The following is a 15964-nucleotide window of genomic DNA, read 5'->3' as shown; positions in this document are numbered from 1 at the left end:
AATGCTAATCCTACCTGGCTGGTCATTAGAGAATTACTACCATACGTTGTAATACATTTTTCCATAGCCAAAACAAAACATTTTAGTGAGCTTTTAAGCGTTAATAATGGAGTTTTGAAAGAATTATTTTTTATTTAAGCTTTCTAGCAATATATACTATACTTTGGCTCTACTTTATACAGTACCCAAATTCTAACATCCATAAAATGAGTGTATGTGCATTACACTGCTGTATAGGATCCCGCAGCTAATTACCATAGAATCCAGGCTCTTGGGGGCTTATACGAAGCAAGCACACAGAGTTACGAGCAGCGTATCCAAAGAGTCCTCCAGCTGCATCACCGGCGCGGCTGCAATACCAGTTGGGGGATGCGCTAAGCATCCGATCTGGGTCACCCATTCTTGTGTCACCTGAAAAGTCAAAACATTCAGAGAATTAGAACTGAGGGGAAGATTTATTAAGCCTGGTGAAGTGACAAAAGTGTCAGTGATAAAGCACCAGCCAATCAGCTACTATCTGTGAAGTTACAGGCTGGGTTTCAAATATTTCAGTTAGGAGCTGAATGGCTGCTGTATTATCACCGGACACTGGGCCAGACGCACTAAGCATCAAAAGTGATAAAATGGAGAGGGTTAAACAACCATCCAATCAGCTCCTACCTGTCATGTCACAGACTGTGTTTAAAAAATGTCAGGCAGGAGCTGATTGGTTGGTTGTTTATCACTTTCCATTTGATCACTTTTGAAGCTTTGTGCATCTGACTGACTATCACTTCATCAGGCTTAATACATCTTCCCCTGAACACCTTAAAGTATCACGCCTGCAGATTTCATAACTCAAATCAATAGAACAGCCGGAGTAAAAGCCCAAAAGGCAAAAATTATTATTAGTCAGAATGTACAACATACTTTTGATGCGAGGCTGCGCTGAAAAGAGTCTACTACATGTATGTAGCATTCTGTATGCATGTTTATTATTGATGTGTGGATCCGACTCAACTACAGCAGACTAAAGGTGCCCACACACGGATGGATATCTATCAAATTTCCCTTGAAATTCAGTACACCCCTGAGCTTGACACACTCACACACACACGCAATCTTTCTGTGTGGCCATGAACAGGGGTGTTCGGGGTCTGCCACTCCCCAGAGTGCCCGCTTAGCCCTCCACCGCTGGCAGACAGAGAGAGGCTGACAGCAGAAGAAACCAAAACTCCTATTCAAACATGAAGTGTAGGTGTATTCAATGTGGCCGGCGAGGGGGTTAAATGGTGGTGATCGCCGAAAACAATCGATCCTCGCTGTTTAACCCACGCGCCAGCCGCTCACCCTATTCAACGCGCCAGGGAAATCCTCGCTGTCAGAGGACAGGGAGGATTCCCACAAACAGTGAGGCTTGTGGCTAATGCAGAGAGCCTGCTGCATTTAGCCACGACCCTCTCTGTTTTAGGGACCACATACACCGTTTCGCCCTTGCTCCAAAAACCTAGCGAGGGGGAAACAGCGTGTGCAGTGAGTTAGTTGAATACTGACCCTGTGAGCTGTGACAGGGAGCAGGCAGCACTGCTCGCTGTCACAGCTCGCAGAATCCATTGAATACACCCCTTTGTGTAGTACCCCTGAGACAGGATGCGGTCAAGATCCCGGTGGTCGAAATAGCGACACTGGGATCCCGACCACCACAATCCAGACAGTCTCCCTCTGTGGGTGTCCACACACACTGGGCGACTATGCCCAGCGTGTATGGACAGCGATGATGACAATCACCGCTGTGGGGAAAGCCGCTCAGTGCATACACGCTGAGCGGCTTTCCCCCTGCCCGGTGCAATCGGAGGGGGAGGACGGCTTTGCATAGCGGTGGGCTATGCAAAGCCGTCCTCAAAGCAGCTCATCTGCTGGTATTACCAGCAGATGAGTGGCTTTTCCGGGCGATGTTGCAGGAGCACGCAGCAATACTCACCGCTGGGGCATACACACTGGGCGGCTTTGAGCTGAAAGCCGCTCAAACATGCTGTTTTGAGCAGCTTTCAGCTAAAAGTTGCCAAGTGTGTTTGGGCCTATAGAGGGAGAATAAATGTAATAATGTATTTAGAGGCTTTTTGATTGTAGCAAGCTCTAACAGCCTTCTACACCACCCTGCGATCTTATTTGCCAATTTTTGGGGGCCAGGACGAGATCACCAATCATTCATGTATTATTTATTTACATTTTCTTATGAAACGCAGCCGATTCCGTTGCGCTTTACAAATATGTCACTTTAAGTCATACACATAATGGAACTATGCACTTGTAGTGCGCCTAAACATAGCGTAGCACCTCACACTCACTGCATATTCATACCATGTGACAGGTCAGGTCATGCTGAAGAGAATCAAGCTGCCTATGCCTAATATTCTGTTCTACTGTGCACGCCAAGGTACAAAATAGATACAAAATATGGACAAGGGAGATACACTCCAAAAGATACTTCCTAATGGGGATATATGGTAATGATACTCTAGGAATTATATCAGCAGTCACGTCATACATGGCGCCCTACTAGAGAAGTGTGAGTGATACAGTCAGTGAGGAAGGGTCCCCTCTTACCTGCTCCAGCTCAGCCCATCACCTAGCACGCTGCCGCCGTGCGCTCATACTGTACTGCTGCTGCAGAGCTGACTGTCGTAAAGAGCCGGCTCCAATGTTTGTGTGGGAGTTGCCGTAAAGCGCGCAGGGGGAGGAGGAGGACATCCAAAATGGCGGCGGCCATGTCTGCGTGTGAGTATAAAGAAGGGTGAGAGTGTCACATCGGGGAGAGAGGTACAAAGGAGGTTTATGGAGGGAGCAACTAAATTTGTGACATATAGTGTGCGCCTACTTTTATATCATTACTGTTACTTGTGTATAATGGAGCAGGCGTGCTGGGACCTGTAGTACCACAGTAGCTGCAAAGACGCTAGCTGCCTTATTTCCAGAAGTGTAGTGCATTTGTGGTGTGTACTGCAGCAGTTTGGCCTTCTTCTCTACGGAATGTATGACACATATTGGTTGTTACCTGCTGGTTATTAGCATGGTCAGCCCCTTAATAGGTCATTCTGCTACAGCTTGGGTAGTGGATTGTACTATGTTATACTCATCCCGCCATATGTTGTATTGTAATAAATTGCCTGTACAATATATGACAGAAGCCTGAGAAATGTACTGTATTTACAGTTTATAATGTAAACTTGGTTGATGAGGAGTCAGGGCATATTTATTAAACCAAAGCCCTCTACACCCTTGGTGATATTGTGAACAATATACAGTAGTCTAGGCAGTGTGTAAACTTAAGATCGTTAATGACCCGCTCCCTTGTCCTGCATGTTCAGTCGAGGGAGAAGACACCCCCCCCCCCCACACACACACACTTCCGACGCTCCCTTACCTGCCAGCATCGGCAAGTGTGTATGCACTTGCCGATTGTCTCCCCGCTGCCAATATCGGTGTCGGCTAGTATGAAGGGGCATTATTTTGCTCAAAATCCCCCCAGAATGGCAAGCGGTTACCCCATTTTAGATTAGCTTGCCACTGGGTCCTATCCTTAGATGGCGTTGCAGTCTATGGGCTACATAAAACCATGTTAACTAGATAGGTTTCTGTGGGATCCATAAATATGAAAAAGAGAGGAAAGATTGGAGATTCTTAGGGTGCACTCTGAAAGTATATTATAGGAGACGTCAAACTGAAAAATATCACAATCTCTAAAATGTAACTTTTATTATTTTAGTTAAAAAAGAGGTGTATAATTTACATCCTCTCAAATAAGACAATAGTAATTAATCCCTCAAAATAAAATAGGAGTTCTATAGACATTAATATATGAATATTGCCAGAATACTAGTATCCACATCCTGGTTTTAACAACAGTTTATTTTCTTTTTTTGCACATCTTTACTATTGTCTTATTTGAGAGTATGCAAATTATACACCTCTTTTTAACTAAAATAATAAAAGTTACATTTTAGAGATTGTGATATTTTTCAGTTGGACGTCTCCTATAATATACTTTCAGAGTGCACCCCAAGAATCTCCAATCTTTGCTCTCTTTTTCATATTTATCCATTACTATTAGGAGAGGGGTTGCACCGTAGTCTAGAAGAATATATGAAGAATTAGAGAAAATATTCTCTTAAAAACTGAAAGCAACACAAAAGAAAACAAAAGTAAAAAATAGGAAGACTAAAGGTGCCCATACACTAGTAAGATTTATCTTCAGATCTGCCTGGTTGTAACAAAAACATGGTTATGGATGAGTGACAGTTTGTCAATTTTCCAGCATTTCCAAGCAAATGTTCAACTGTCATTTGCTCTCATCCAGAACCATGTTTTTGTTCCAACCAGCCAGATCTGAAGATAAATCTGCGTGTGTATGGCCACCTTTACAAGTAAGAGCACCCAGTGTGGAATTAAAAACCCTTTTCTCCAATTTTCTGTGGGATCCATACCTGGCACTCAGGCATGTAGTATCGTTGATGGCCACCAATCAAAATGTCTTGTACACATTGCAGGGATGGGCTCCTATCTCATATTATTTTCAAGTATATGTTTATTCATGTTGCAGGGCTCAAACTACGATATTCATCCCCTGGGGCAAGGCAATAATTTGGCTTTACTTCATCTATACAACCCCCCCCCCCCCCCCCCCCCTTCCACTTCTCAACAGTACACAAGAACTAGAAATTTTAATTATTGGGTCTAAAACATGATAGTAAACAGGCCCATATCAGCTAGGTGGACACAGGGAAGAAAACTGTTTTGTTTTTTTAAATTGTGGATGTGTAGCTGCTATTGCGTACATGCTGAGGAGATGCCTAATTCAGACAACTCTTTTTGCCCCAATGCAGAGTAGCTGTAAGCTGCAATACCAGTGGTGGGAAAACACTGGGTGGTGTGATTCATAAATTGTTATAGTCCAAAATATATGCATTCTGAATGCAACAGAATACGGAACTGTGTGCGACTCAGAAAGCGGCTGCAGGGTTTTGCTGATTCCTTATGTGACTGGCCAGAACATCATCCTTATTTCATTGCAATTTTTTAACTTAGGAAACATAAAATTACAGCTATGATGTCCTCTTTTACCCACATGCTAGATTGCATACTAAGGGTCTGATTTCAACAGGAAAAATTACGGTGGGGGCGGCATTGGGTGGACGCAGTCTGGACAACGCAGATGTGTCCGGATCATTGATGGGGCGGTTCGCTGCGGCTGTGTGATGTCACATGCAGCCGCTGTGAGATGGAAAATGGCGGCCCTGCACCTGCCTTCCTAGCCAGACTGCGCAGGTAGTGGGCTACCATCGAAATGCAAACACATCATGTTTCTGCGATGGATGCGATTGCCAATAAATAGCAATTGCATCGTGGGAAGGGACGCAGCATTTTGGGCGGCTGTCAGCATGTGTGAGAAAGAAGTCACAGTTTTGCTGTTTTGTTTTTTTAAATTTCGCCCGACTCTAAATCAGGCTCTTTATCAGCTGGGCGAACTACAACAGGCTTGCTGGCCGTCACCGTGTGATTCAAAGGCGACACACAGGTTGCCATTCCTAGTGGGAAGACCCAGGCTATTTGCTTTAATGTGTAAATCATGGGTTAGACTATGTATTAATCAGAATTTATAAAATCTTTCTCCGACAGCTGTATGGGGGTCACTATTCCGAATCCGGCAGGGGTGAGTAAAGTGCAACATTTTTATACTTCCTATATAATAAGCTTACAAGGCTAAAGTTGCTTCCCACCTTCATGGGGGAATTCTGGTATTTTGTGGGCCGGCAGCCACTAGATGTGTTGCTCTGTCAGGCGCGCGCAGTCGCTGGCGCTGACATTGAGGTTATGTTGTTCCGTCATTTTGAGGGCTGGTAACAAGTGTTCTGATATTACAGTTTTGCATTAATGTTTCTTCTGCTTAATTTGTGTGATCTATAACCTATATATCAGTGATTTCCCCGTGTGTACGCTGCGGACAATAGCGATGCGCGGCCCATCACGTGGCCAAATAGACTTTTGACTAGCCGCTGCATACTGTTTTTGGCTTTACACCTGCGCTAAGTGGCTGGGGATGGCAGCCGTATCTCCTGTGCCTTCATCTTGATTTTGACTAAGCTAAATCGCTTATTTGAAAATCTCCCTACCCGAGCCCGTGTGTCCACCCAATGATGGGAGATTTCATAGGTTAGAGATTTTCTAGATATAAAAAGCAAATTAGTTTATTTTGGGACCTAAAGTAAATAAAGTGTTGTATTGCAGTGTGCAATATGCCGCCAGCAGCGTCCTATCACAAAGCTGTATCCACACAACCGCTGCTTTGCAGAGACGCAGTTGGGAGATGAAGAACAAGATTGTCTACCCACCGCAGCTCCCGGATGAGCCTCGGCGGCCAGCAGTAAGTTCCGTGTTTTGACATATGAAGATAGTGTTTTGCATTGAATTACAAAAACATTCAGTAAAATTGTTTAAATCAAACAGGTTCAACTACAGTACCGTGTCTGAGAGACAGTTTTTTTGTCCCTTTCCAGATTTTGGGAGCAAATTTCTGAAGTAAATATTGCATTTGCTCCCATCCAGTACCATATTTTTATTCCATCCAAGCAACTGTTGGAGGAAAGTTGGTCTGATGGGTGGCCAGCATAACATTGACACTTTGGGGTAACTTTACTAAAACATCGAAAAGTGGGAACCAATCAGAAATTTGCTATCATTTCTCTATTGCATCCCAGAAAATGAAAGACAAAATCTGAATGGTTGCTATGGTCAACATCCCCACTTTTTACTTTTAGAATTTTTAGTAAGTTTACCCCTTAGGGCAGTATTCAATGAGAAAAATTCTCCGTGCATGGCGAGAGATTTTTTCTCTCGCCATGCACTCGCCCTGTTCCGGAGGGCTCGCTGCCACTCCTGCTCGCTCTATTCAATGTGGTTAAGACTCGCCGCCACTCACGGCGAGTCTTAACCCCTGCAGCGGACGAGCGTCTGCGGCAGGGAGCCGGGGGACAGTGGCAGCCAGGGAGATTAAAGTCTCTCTGGCTGCCCCAGAACATATGTGGAGGGGAGGAGGGCTCCCCGGGACCCAGGCAGCACAAGCTGCCCCCCCCCCCCCTATAGCCAGCGGGGGAGCCAGTATTCACTGCACCCGATCCGTGCATATGTAATGATCGGGTGCAGTGAATATATGAATATCTAATGAGCGGCTCGAGAGCTCCGGCCCCCTGCTGGCTGCTCTGTGTAAAAAAAAAATATATTTTTATTAAATATATATTCATGTGCTATAAGCACATGAATAAAAATAACATGCCCCTTCACAGAAAAAAAAATCTTGATTTTTTTTTTTTTGACACCAAATTTAAAAAAAAAAACCTTTTAGTTTAAAAGTTCACATTCCAGTTCTCCATGAAAAGATGGAGAATTGCTACACGGAGAGACACGGCGAAAATCACTTAAAAAGACGGCGAAAATATCACATTGAATAGGGTGGTTCACTTTTGGAGAGCAAAATGCTCCTTCCAACGCGAAAATAGCACAAACTCGCCATAAAACACAGCAAATTTTTCTCATTGAATACTGCCCTTAGACTTGGTTTGAATCCCAAACTCTACTCCTTGTGACCCCAGCCAAGTCTCTTTGGGCGTGCGGAGGGTTGGGTGTTGAGAATAATGATTTCAATAGCAAAAAATGCAAACACCTTACTAGCACATATGTTTAGCTCTGTATGGAAGCGGTTGGACAATGGACATTGCTCACATATGTCGCAGTAAATGAGACGTGTGTGTATATGTGTATGCGTATGTACTCACACACACACACATATAGAACAGATCTTTGCTGGATTTCATGACACAGGTGGCAACAATAATCACTGTTGTGTGTTCTTTTTTTCCCACTTAGGAGATTCACCACTGTCGCAGGCAAATCAAATACAGCAAGGACAAGATGTGGTATCTGGCAAAGCTGGTAAGCGGCATGTGCGTTACACTAAGTGCTTATGTGGACCTAAATCACCAAAACATTGAGTCCCTGAGTGAATCTGTGGTCATACAGCACAGCAAGCGTATCTGAGATGCTGGAGCCATATATGTGGGGACAGTGTCAGTCTGAGACAAACCCTGAACGTAGCCACAACATGTCCGCGTTTTTGCCATCACTCCCAGTAACCTCTTACACATTGGTTGCCTTCTGTAAATCACTGAATGAATACTGCTAGCGACTAGGGTAATGGACTTTGGCACATGAGATCGTACACCAGCACAGATAATTGTTGAACTCTGCTCATATTGGTCTAGTGTACTCTGAATCAGGCCCTTAGTCTCAGATGCAGTGAAAAGCTTATCCAAGTCTGCCACTAGCAGTGAAGCCCTTTTTACACAGCTTAAGACATGTCACAAGACCCAGTGATCAGTGTATCCAGCAATGTAGTTTTACTGCCTCAAACTGTTTCACTTTTATGTGAATAAGATGCACCATTTGAGCAAGAAAGGAGATTGGTGCAGACGAGTTGCATGGGACCTGGATATTTGGTACAACATGACACACAGTATAAAAGGACACATCTCTAGTTCCATGAGAAGTTTTGATTACCTAATACAAAAGCGCCTGTTTTTCTGTCACATCTCATATGTTCTCTGTAGTCTTCCGCTGTCCTGCTTAATGTTAAATGTATAAAGCACCACCAAAACGAAATCCCCCAAGAGGACTTCCTGTTCTGTCTAGGGTGAAATTGAGGCACAGTGCCATCCGGACAAGGGTACAATTTTGCTTGCCTTAAAAGGGTGTGTCGTCTAGGGCTTACCCACTTTCTCTCCTTTCACTGTGAATAGGACATCTATTCACTGGTGGTCCGCACAATACCTCTGGACACTGCAGCCTGTGGGTGGGGATGCAAAGGGCGGGTTAATTCAGCCAGGCACTGCCATATGGGCGGGGCGAGACACCCCGTTAAACAACGTAATGTGAAAACTATGTAGGAATAATTAAGTCACCCCTGGTATGGTGGCACCTAAGAGACATTACCATTGATTGGCTGACTATATAAAGTATCACAAGGATCACTGTGTTCTCTGGAAGATAGCCTATGGGGCCCATTTATTAAGGATAGCATATACCAGTGATGGCTAGCCTTGACACTCCAGATGTTGTTGAACTACACATCCCTGCATCAGTTTTAGCATGGTCAAATAGTAAAAATGATGCAGGGAATGCTGGGATGTGTAGTTCAACAACAGCTTGTCAACAACAGTGTGTCACTTGCAAATACAATGCGATCTGGGCGAAATATTACCACCCAGGATCACATTGTAATATGCAATCCTGTCGTAGGGATGTATGATCCTGGGATGCATCTTAAATCCCGGCATTCAAAATCCCGCCTGCCGAAATCCCGTCACTTTCTCCCTCCGTGGGTGTCCACGACACCCATAGAGGGAGAATAAACTAGTGTGCTGAGCGTAGCGAGGCACCGGGCCCGCTGAGTGGCGAGTGCAGCGAGCCCGCAAGGGAAGGCGATCCACGTTCCCCCCCCCCCCCCCCCTTGTTGGGATTTTGAACGCCGGGATTCTGACCGCCAGGATTTCATATCAATCCCATGATCTTGCACACGCAGGGACAGGGTTTCGAAAGGGTGCTGGGTGGTCTGCGCATGCATGGTCAGCACTGCCCCCCCCCCCCCCCTGCCGACCACACTGCTCTGGCGGTGGTGCGGTCTGTTCTGTAGCCCATAGGCTACAAAGGGCTACCACCATCTCAGAATGGCAGTAGCCCAGGGACCCAAAGCGAAGCTGCCCAATGTTGATACATCAGGCAGCTTCGCGGGGATACAACTGGCGGCGGTGCAGGAGAGATCGCAGCAGTATCAATGGGCCCCTATCTGAGAAGTGTTTTACTGAATCCCTGCCAGTTCATTCAAATCTAGAACTTTGACTGTAACCACAAACAGACATCTGTAAACTAAGTTTTTTGGTCATCAAATATCTAGATAGTGGTTGAAAATATGTAAATGATTCCGAATTGTCATAGCATAGCTTTTATCCCGTAAGCTTCGCAGCCCTGCGGACCTGTTTAGTAGCACAATAATCACATGACCATGTCAGATTAACCCTTTACTCCCTCTTTTAGATCAAAGGGATGTCTATAGACCAGGCTCTCGCTCAGCTGGAATTCAGTGACAAGAAAGGAGCAAAAATAATTAAAGAGGTGAGATGGAATTATTTTAGTAAGTAGAATTTTGAGTGGGCCTATGAATTTACAGGCCACCCATGAACATTAGAATAGGCCGATGCATCCTAACTACAGATGGAGCCCCTCTCATCCAGCTCACCATGGCGCCATTTTGGTGGATGGCTGGGACGTGCAAGCATCTCATTGTACCTGTCCGTCAGTTGGGTCGGAGGACTCCGGTATTGGTGCAGGGCTTCTGGGAGAATGGGGCTCCGTCTGTATAGGGAGGAATTGTCTTGTATAGTGGAGAATTTATGAAATTAGCAGAGGTAAGGCAAATACTTTTACACTGACGTGTGGAGCTGTAGCCAGGGCTGTTTCTGGAGGCAGACCAGCCTTGGTGCCGTGACTGCACAGCATGTCCGCCGCTGCTATATTTGCCAGGTGCCAGCTCCCCCATGACCCACCGAGGAAGCCATAGCGCCGGGTCAGCAAGGGGAGGGAGGTGCTCACCTCCGCTGTCTATTCTCTGCTGACAGTAGTTCCTCTCCACCGGCTCCCGGAAGCACATCCCTCGTCGCCCCACACTGACCACCGCCGCTCCCTCCTCACCTGTGTCCAGACAGCCTCCTGGTGTGCTGCCCAGACCAGTCTCCTCCTCCCTAGCCCCATACTTCCATTTCCGGGTGAAGGAAGGAGGAGGAGAGCCCTGCAGCAGGCAAGAGGAGGGGGAGAGCCACCGGGGACCCACTCACCCCCTGCTGGCTGCTTCGCAAAGGGCAGCTCTTATCACAAGAGTTGCCCTTTGCGATACTTATTACATATGTTAGAGCATATGCCATTAGTATCGATATTGTAGCCAGTAAGGGGTGGTGGCTGTTAGTGCATCTCGCCCTAGGTCACTGTGTGGGCCTTTATGTTTATATGTCACTATGTGGCCTTCAGCCATCCAGCTTAACCGTGGGATGACAACGATAACCAATGTGTGGTCATGCAGTGTGCAAAAGTGAGGTGTAAGGTAATTGTTTTCCCGCTACACCACACCCCTTATAACTAGGCCACACCCCTTATATTAAGCCACACACCCCTCCTTTTGTATTAAATTAGGTATTGGGGGGGGGAGGCACATTTTTATTTCTTCGCACTGGGAGACAAATTGTCTAGAAACAGCCCTGGCTGTAGCCATATGTCTGGTGTAGTGAAAAAGTATAAACCTTCCCAGTGTGTGTGTGTTTGTGTGTGTGTGTGTGTTTAAATTAACACCTATTTGGCAAGTTAACAGGCCCTCCTGCAATGTTGTCATAGTTATCAGAGGTGCATTATATTCTTGAAGAGGGGGTTTGAAGCCTGTGTAGAATGTATAATGTCAACACAAGCGCAGTACTGTTCACTGGTGCTTGTCATGGGAGGTGCACCATATACTGTCAGACTGGTTTGGTTCCTCTTCCCTACCTGAGGTGTCACTGTCTGCTGTAGTACTTCTAGCACAGTGTGGTCTGTATATCAGCACTGATATGCAAAACAGACCTGTGCTAGAAATACCACAGCAGACAGCGACACCCCAGGCAGGGAAGAGGAACTGCATGGGTTTTCAAAGATGGCAGGGGCTAGAATGAACACTATACAGCACATGAAGCTGTATTATGCTACCTGGATCTGTATAGCATCTAGCTGGTCACAGCACTGGGCCATTTACTGGATGTAGCTGGTGTGTATTACACCTTGTGCCTTTTTCCTACTACATCTTGGCTAGGAATATTGCTTGCCTATTAAATTGTGTGTACATGTTCATTTTGCTGGGCATATTACTGTGTGTATTGCGTCCTGTTATGGTACATATCACTAACAGGTCTTCTGTCGTTATTTTTTTTTTAAAGGGTATTATTTTTAATACAGTGGTGCAGCCATTAAAAGATGTTCTATAAGACCATGGGTTTGGAATGGCATTAGGGAAAATGTAAGGGCTCATTTGTGGCAGGGGATGTTGGTTTAGCACACAAAATAAGTGACGGTATCTTGATGACTTTTCGTGTTGATTCAGATTCTGCTAGAAGCCCAGGAGATGGCAGTGAAGAACCACCATGTGGAATACAAGTCCAACCTTCATTTAGGTAAGATCTCAATTCAGAGAATAAAAGGAAGAATACTGTACATCTATCTGAACTTTGTCAGATCAGCACATAAATGGCTTGATTCATTTTGTACCATTTACTGAGTGCAGATCAAAATCGTGTTGCCAGGGGGGTTCATTTTAATTTGCCAGTCAGTAAACATGATACTTGAAAACCTAAAATGTAGTTGTGGACTTCGTGCACTGAAGGCAGACTCCCCCCCCCCCCCTTTATTCTGTATCCATGACTCTGTAGCCTATTAATTTGCTGGAAATTTTAGGTATTCATATAGCGCACCAATTCCACAGAGCTTAATAGAGAATATTTATCTATTCACATCAATCCCTGCCAAAGTGGAGCTTACAATCTATATTCCCTACCACACTATTTTCATTAGGGGACAATTCACCTACCAGTATATTTTTTGATTGTGAGCGGGAACCTTTGCCTTGCTCATACTGTTTGGGCTGTGATGGGTCATTAGTACCATGAGGCAGTAATACTAACCTTACTCCACCTATGCTGTAACCTGATATATGACAGACTGCCCTTGTAAGTTGCCGCTGTACAAGTGCTGTGTGGAGAACCTGTACCTTTCTGTAAAGACCAGCAGTTAGGGAAATTCAGGATAAGATGAGGGAAAGGGAGAACAATAGATATGAGAGATAATAACAAGTTTTGTTTTTTTTCCTCTTTTTAGCGGACTCCTTTTCAGGCAAAGGCACATATCTTAAACGGATTCGTTACCACGGCCGGGGCAGGTGTGGAATCATGGACAAGGTCTACTGCCATTATTTTGTTAAGTTGGTGGAGGGCCCACCGCCACCGAAAGAAGAGCCAATCACAGGCTTCCAGCAGGCACAGGAATATGTGCAGAAACTTCGAAACCGCACTATTATCCACAGCCTGTGATGCTGTCAGATGCTTTACGGATATGCAAAGCAACATCAGGCGGCACGGCGCACATTGAAACCTGATGATGGGACAATGCAACATTTATACACGTGTTTAACAACTTCTATTTACAAATAAACTAATATCTATTATTTTCAGTTAATTGCATTGACGATGATTTTTTTTCTTTTTAGTTTTTTTTTATATTGCACATTGAGTGACAAAACTGTCTGCAAATTGTAGATTGCTCTAAAGGTTGTTGTGATTTACATTCTATTCTAGTTTTAAATTGTGGTACTTATGTAATATCTAGACTCCCGTTTTTCTTATGAGACCGCGTCCCCTCGCGGGGCTCGCTGCGCTCATCACGCTTCGGGCACAGTGGCTCGCTGCGCTCGCCACACTAATTAAAATCAACTCCATGCGTAGTTGGATAGTAGGGGTATGAAAAAAAGGGGTGCATTTAACATGGGAGTCCAGATAATACATAAGTACCTAAATTGTATATCTGAAAGCTTTCATAACTGATGGTAATCAAAGCAATTATAAATTACATGTGTCTTCCTAAGAATATGTAAATAATCGTAGATGACAATAGACTTCTGAGACATAGGGGGGGTATGCAATCCCTGCCGCTATTTCCAACAGGGGAGAGAGTGGCGGGTGCCTATTCAATGCTGTCTTTCCCGACCGCATTGATGAGGCATCTTGGCAGAACAAACCCGACTTTAAAGACTTTCTGCTGAGAACGGCCGTAGATTGTCCAGCTCATGGCCGGATCTTGACAATCCGTGGCCGTTTTTCATGGCCACGCCCCCTTTTTGACAATCGTCAGGCGGGATATTGAATCCCATCTGCTGATTTGATGTTGAGCAAAACGCAAATGGGCCAGGATCACAGCTGTCGGGACGGACCGACAGCCATGATCCCGGATTACATAACCCCCATAGAACTTACATACATGGTTCTGGATGATGAGCAGTATTCACTGACAAACAAGCTGGTTCCATCCTTTGGAGTCCCTCGGGCTGTGTACGTTAGCCAAATCTAGCTGAATAAAGAACTGATCATTTAAAATCTAAATTACTATTTATTTTGTCTCTATAAATAGAATAAACTACAAATTACTAAGTAATTTGGGGATAAATATATTAAAATTTATAATAAAAGTTCAACAGAAAATAATCTGTGGTTTATCAAAATTAGCAGCAGATACCTGGGTGTGCCTGTGATTGCCCACCTATTATACTAGGTGCATCTTGCTAGAGGCAGGTTCCTTAATACTACAGTAAATTAAAAAACAACAAAAAGTGAAATTTAATAAGATGAGAGATTCAGAAAGTGAGAGATTTGGTAAGAAATCTCCAGTTTTTTTAAAGCGACAATCATTTACACAGCAATACCAGTCTGATTTTGCAGTGTAAATGATTGTCGCTTTAAAAAAACTGGACACCCTCACCTGCCCATAACCCCCTCCTCACCTGTTGCTGACAAAAACTGCCCACTTGAGCTATGTGCCTTTTTGTGCCAAGCTGAGGACATGCCCACCCCAGCTTTGGGAATGCAACCACCACAGGCGATTTACGGCTGATCCCATGTACGACCGGGATCAGCCTGAAAATACAAACAAAGAATACGGCTAATTTACAATGCTACCATATTCTCCTTTTTTATGATGGTGAATTTGTTTGTATTTAGCTGCCGTGTTTCCCGGCAGCCAAATACGGACGGGCATGAAGCACGGCATGGATCTGACTGATGCTTCTCTGTGTAAAATAAATGAAAAAAAAAGAAACGTGTGGTATCCCTCCACAAGCATAACCAGCCGCAGGCTCATTGAGCTGGTCCTGGTTGCAGAAATACAGGGGGCAGAAATAAAATGGGTTCCCCCTGTATTTCTATAACCAGCAACAGGTTCTTGGCCCATTCCTGGTTCCCAAAATACGGGGACAAAAGGAGTAGGGGTTCCCCATATTTCGAAACAGCCAGCACTGTCATGCCACAGCCGGAGGACATTTTTTACATAAGGTCCCCGGCCAAAGCATGAGCATCATGACTGGTCGGGAAAAAAAAGTGTTAAAGTGTGAAAAATAGATTTTGGGTTCTGCAGTAGAACTACAGAGCCCAGCAAGCCTCCCCCGCTTGCTAGGACTTGGAGAACCACAAGTCCCCAGCATGTGGTGCATTAATGGACTCACATTGTAGTACAGAACCAATACCCCAACAACATATACACAACACACTTGTAAAAATAAAACTTAAATACATTATTACTTATATGGTTCAATGTAGGCCTGTCCTCTTGTCTAGTAGAATCAACATCGGTACCTGTGAATAAAAATCATACTCCCCATCGCATCCGGCGAAGATCGCATCCTCTTTGGTCCAAGTAGTTTTAAAAATTTTTTTTACCGAATACCCGACTCCGGCGGACTGTGTTGACACTTGCAGTCCCTCAACAAGAATTCTCTGCTTTTCCCTCAGCCAATCAGGAGTGGGCTCCGGGGTAGCTCTGCGTCTGATAGGAAGAAAAGGGACCAACCTAGGTTGGTGTGGAGCGCTTACCAGGAGTGGCTTTGGTCAAATAGCTGCTGCTTAAGGGAGTAGTCAGCTCCCAAATAGAAAAAGGCAATTTATATAAAGAGTATAGCAGCGCTAGTTTTACAATGTAGAAAATTTATTACACAGTAAAAACCTTCACGAGAGTCTCAAGCCAACATTCCTTGATTGGACACTTGACTTTTTACATCAGCGGGACTCCCGATCAGGCTAATTCCATTCTTGCCATCGGTTGT

General features: G+C 44.7%; 2 protein-coding genes across 3 annotated transcripts in view; one reads left to right on the top strand and one right to left on the bottom strand.

The window, feature by feature from the left end:
• Window positions 1-2701, bottom strand: part of GEMIN5 (gem nuclear organelle associated protein 5) — a 69764-nt gene extending 67063 nt beyond the window's left edge. The window contains exons 1-2 of the mRNA XM_083181718.1: window positions 2587-2701; window positions 256-411 (exon numbers count right to left, since the gene is read on the bottom strand). Coding sequence (XP_083037844.1) covers window positions 256-400 — 145 coding nt within the window. The 5' untranslated portion in view covers window positions 401-411; window positions 2587-2701. The remainder of the gene's footprint in view (window positions 1-255; window positions 412-2586) is intronic.
• Window positions 2613-13327, top strand: MRPL22 (mitochondrial ribosomal protein L22). 2 transcript variants are annotated; one of them, XM_083181719.1, is made up of 7 exons: window positions 2613-2757; window positions 5656-5689; window positions 6265-6400; window positions 7900-7965; window positions 10123-10200; window positions 12206-12275; window positions 12976-13327. In XM_083181719.1, the coding sequence occupies exons 1-7, from the start codon at window positions 2736-2738 to the stop codon at window positions 13185-13187; spliced, it is 618 nt and encodes a 205-aa protein (XP_083037845.1). In that variant the 5' UTR covers window positions 2613-2735; the 3' UTR covers window positions 13188-13327. The 2 variants fall into 2 exon arrangements, with proteins under 2 accessions (XP_083037845.1, XP_083037846.1); XM_083181720.1 differs by lacking the exon at window positions 2613-2757 and adding an exon at window positions 2781-2799.
• Window positions 13328-15964: the final 2637 nt, after the last annotated feature.

The sequence above is a fragment of the Crinia signifera genome, chromosome 4 (genome assembly GCF_055691185.1).
Source record: "Crinia signifera chromosome 4, ASM5569118v1, whole genome shotgun sequence".
Classification (NCBI taxonomy): Eukaryota; Metazoa; Chordata; class Amphibia; order Anura; family Myobatrachidae; genus Crinia; species Crinia signifera.
Note: the sequence above shows the minus strand (reverse complement) of the source record. Positions and strands in the feature narration are given on the sequence as shown.

Coding starts and splice junctions, on each gene's coding strand:
- MRPL22 (XM_083181719.1), top strand. CDS start 2,736: ATGGCGGCGGCCATGTCTGCGT. Junction 2,758..5,655: donor GGCGGCGGCCATGTCTGCGT/GTGAGTATAAAG, acceptor TTTCTCCGACAG/CTGTATGGGGGTCACTATTC. Junction 5,690..6,264: donor CTATTCCGAATCCGGCAGGG/GTGAGTAAAGTG, acceptor GTTGTATTGCAG/TGTGCAATATGCCGCCAGCA.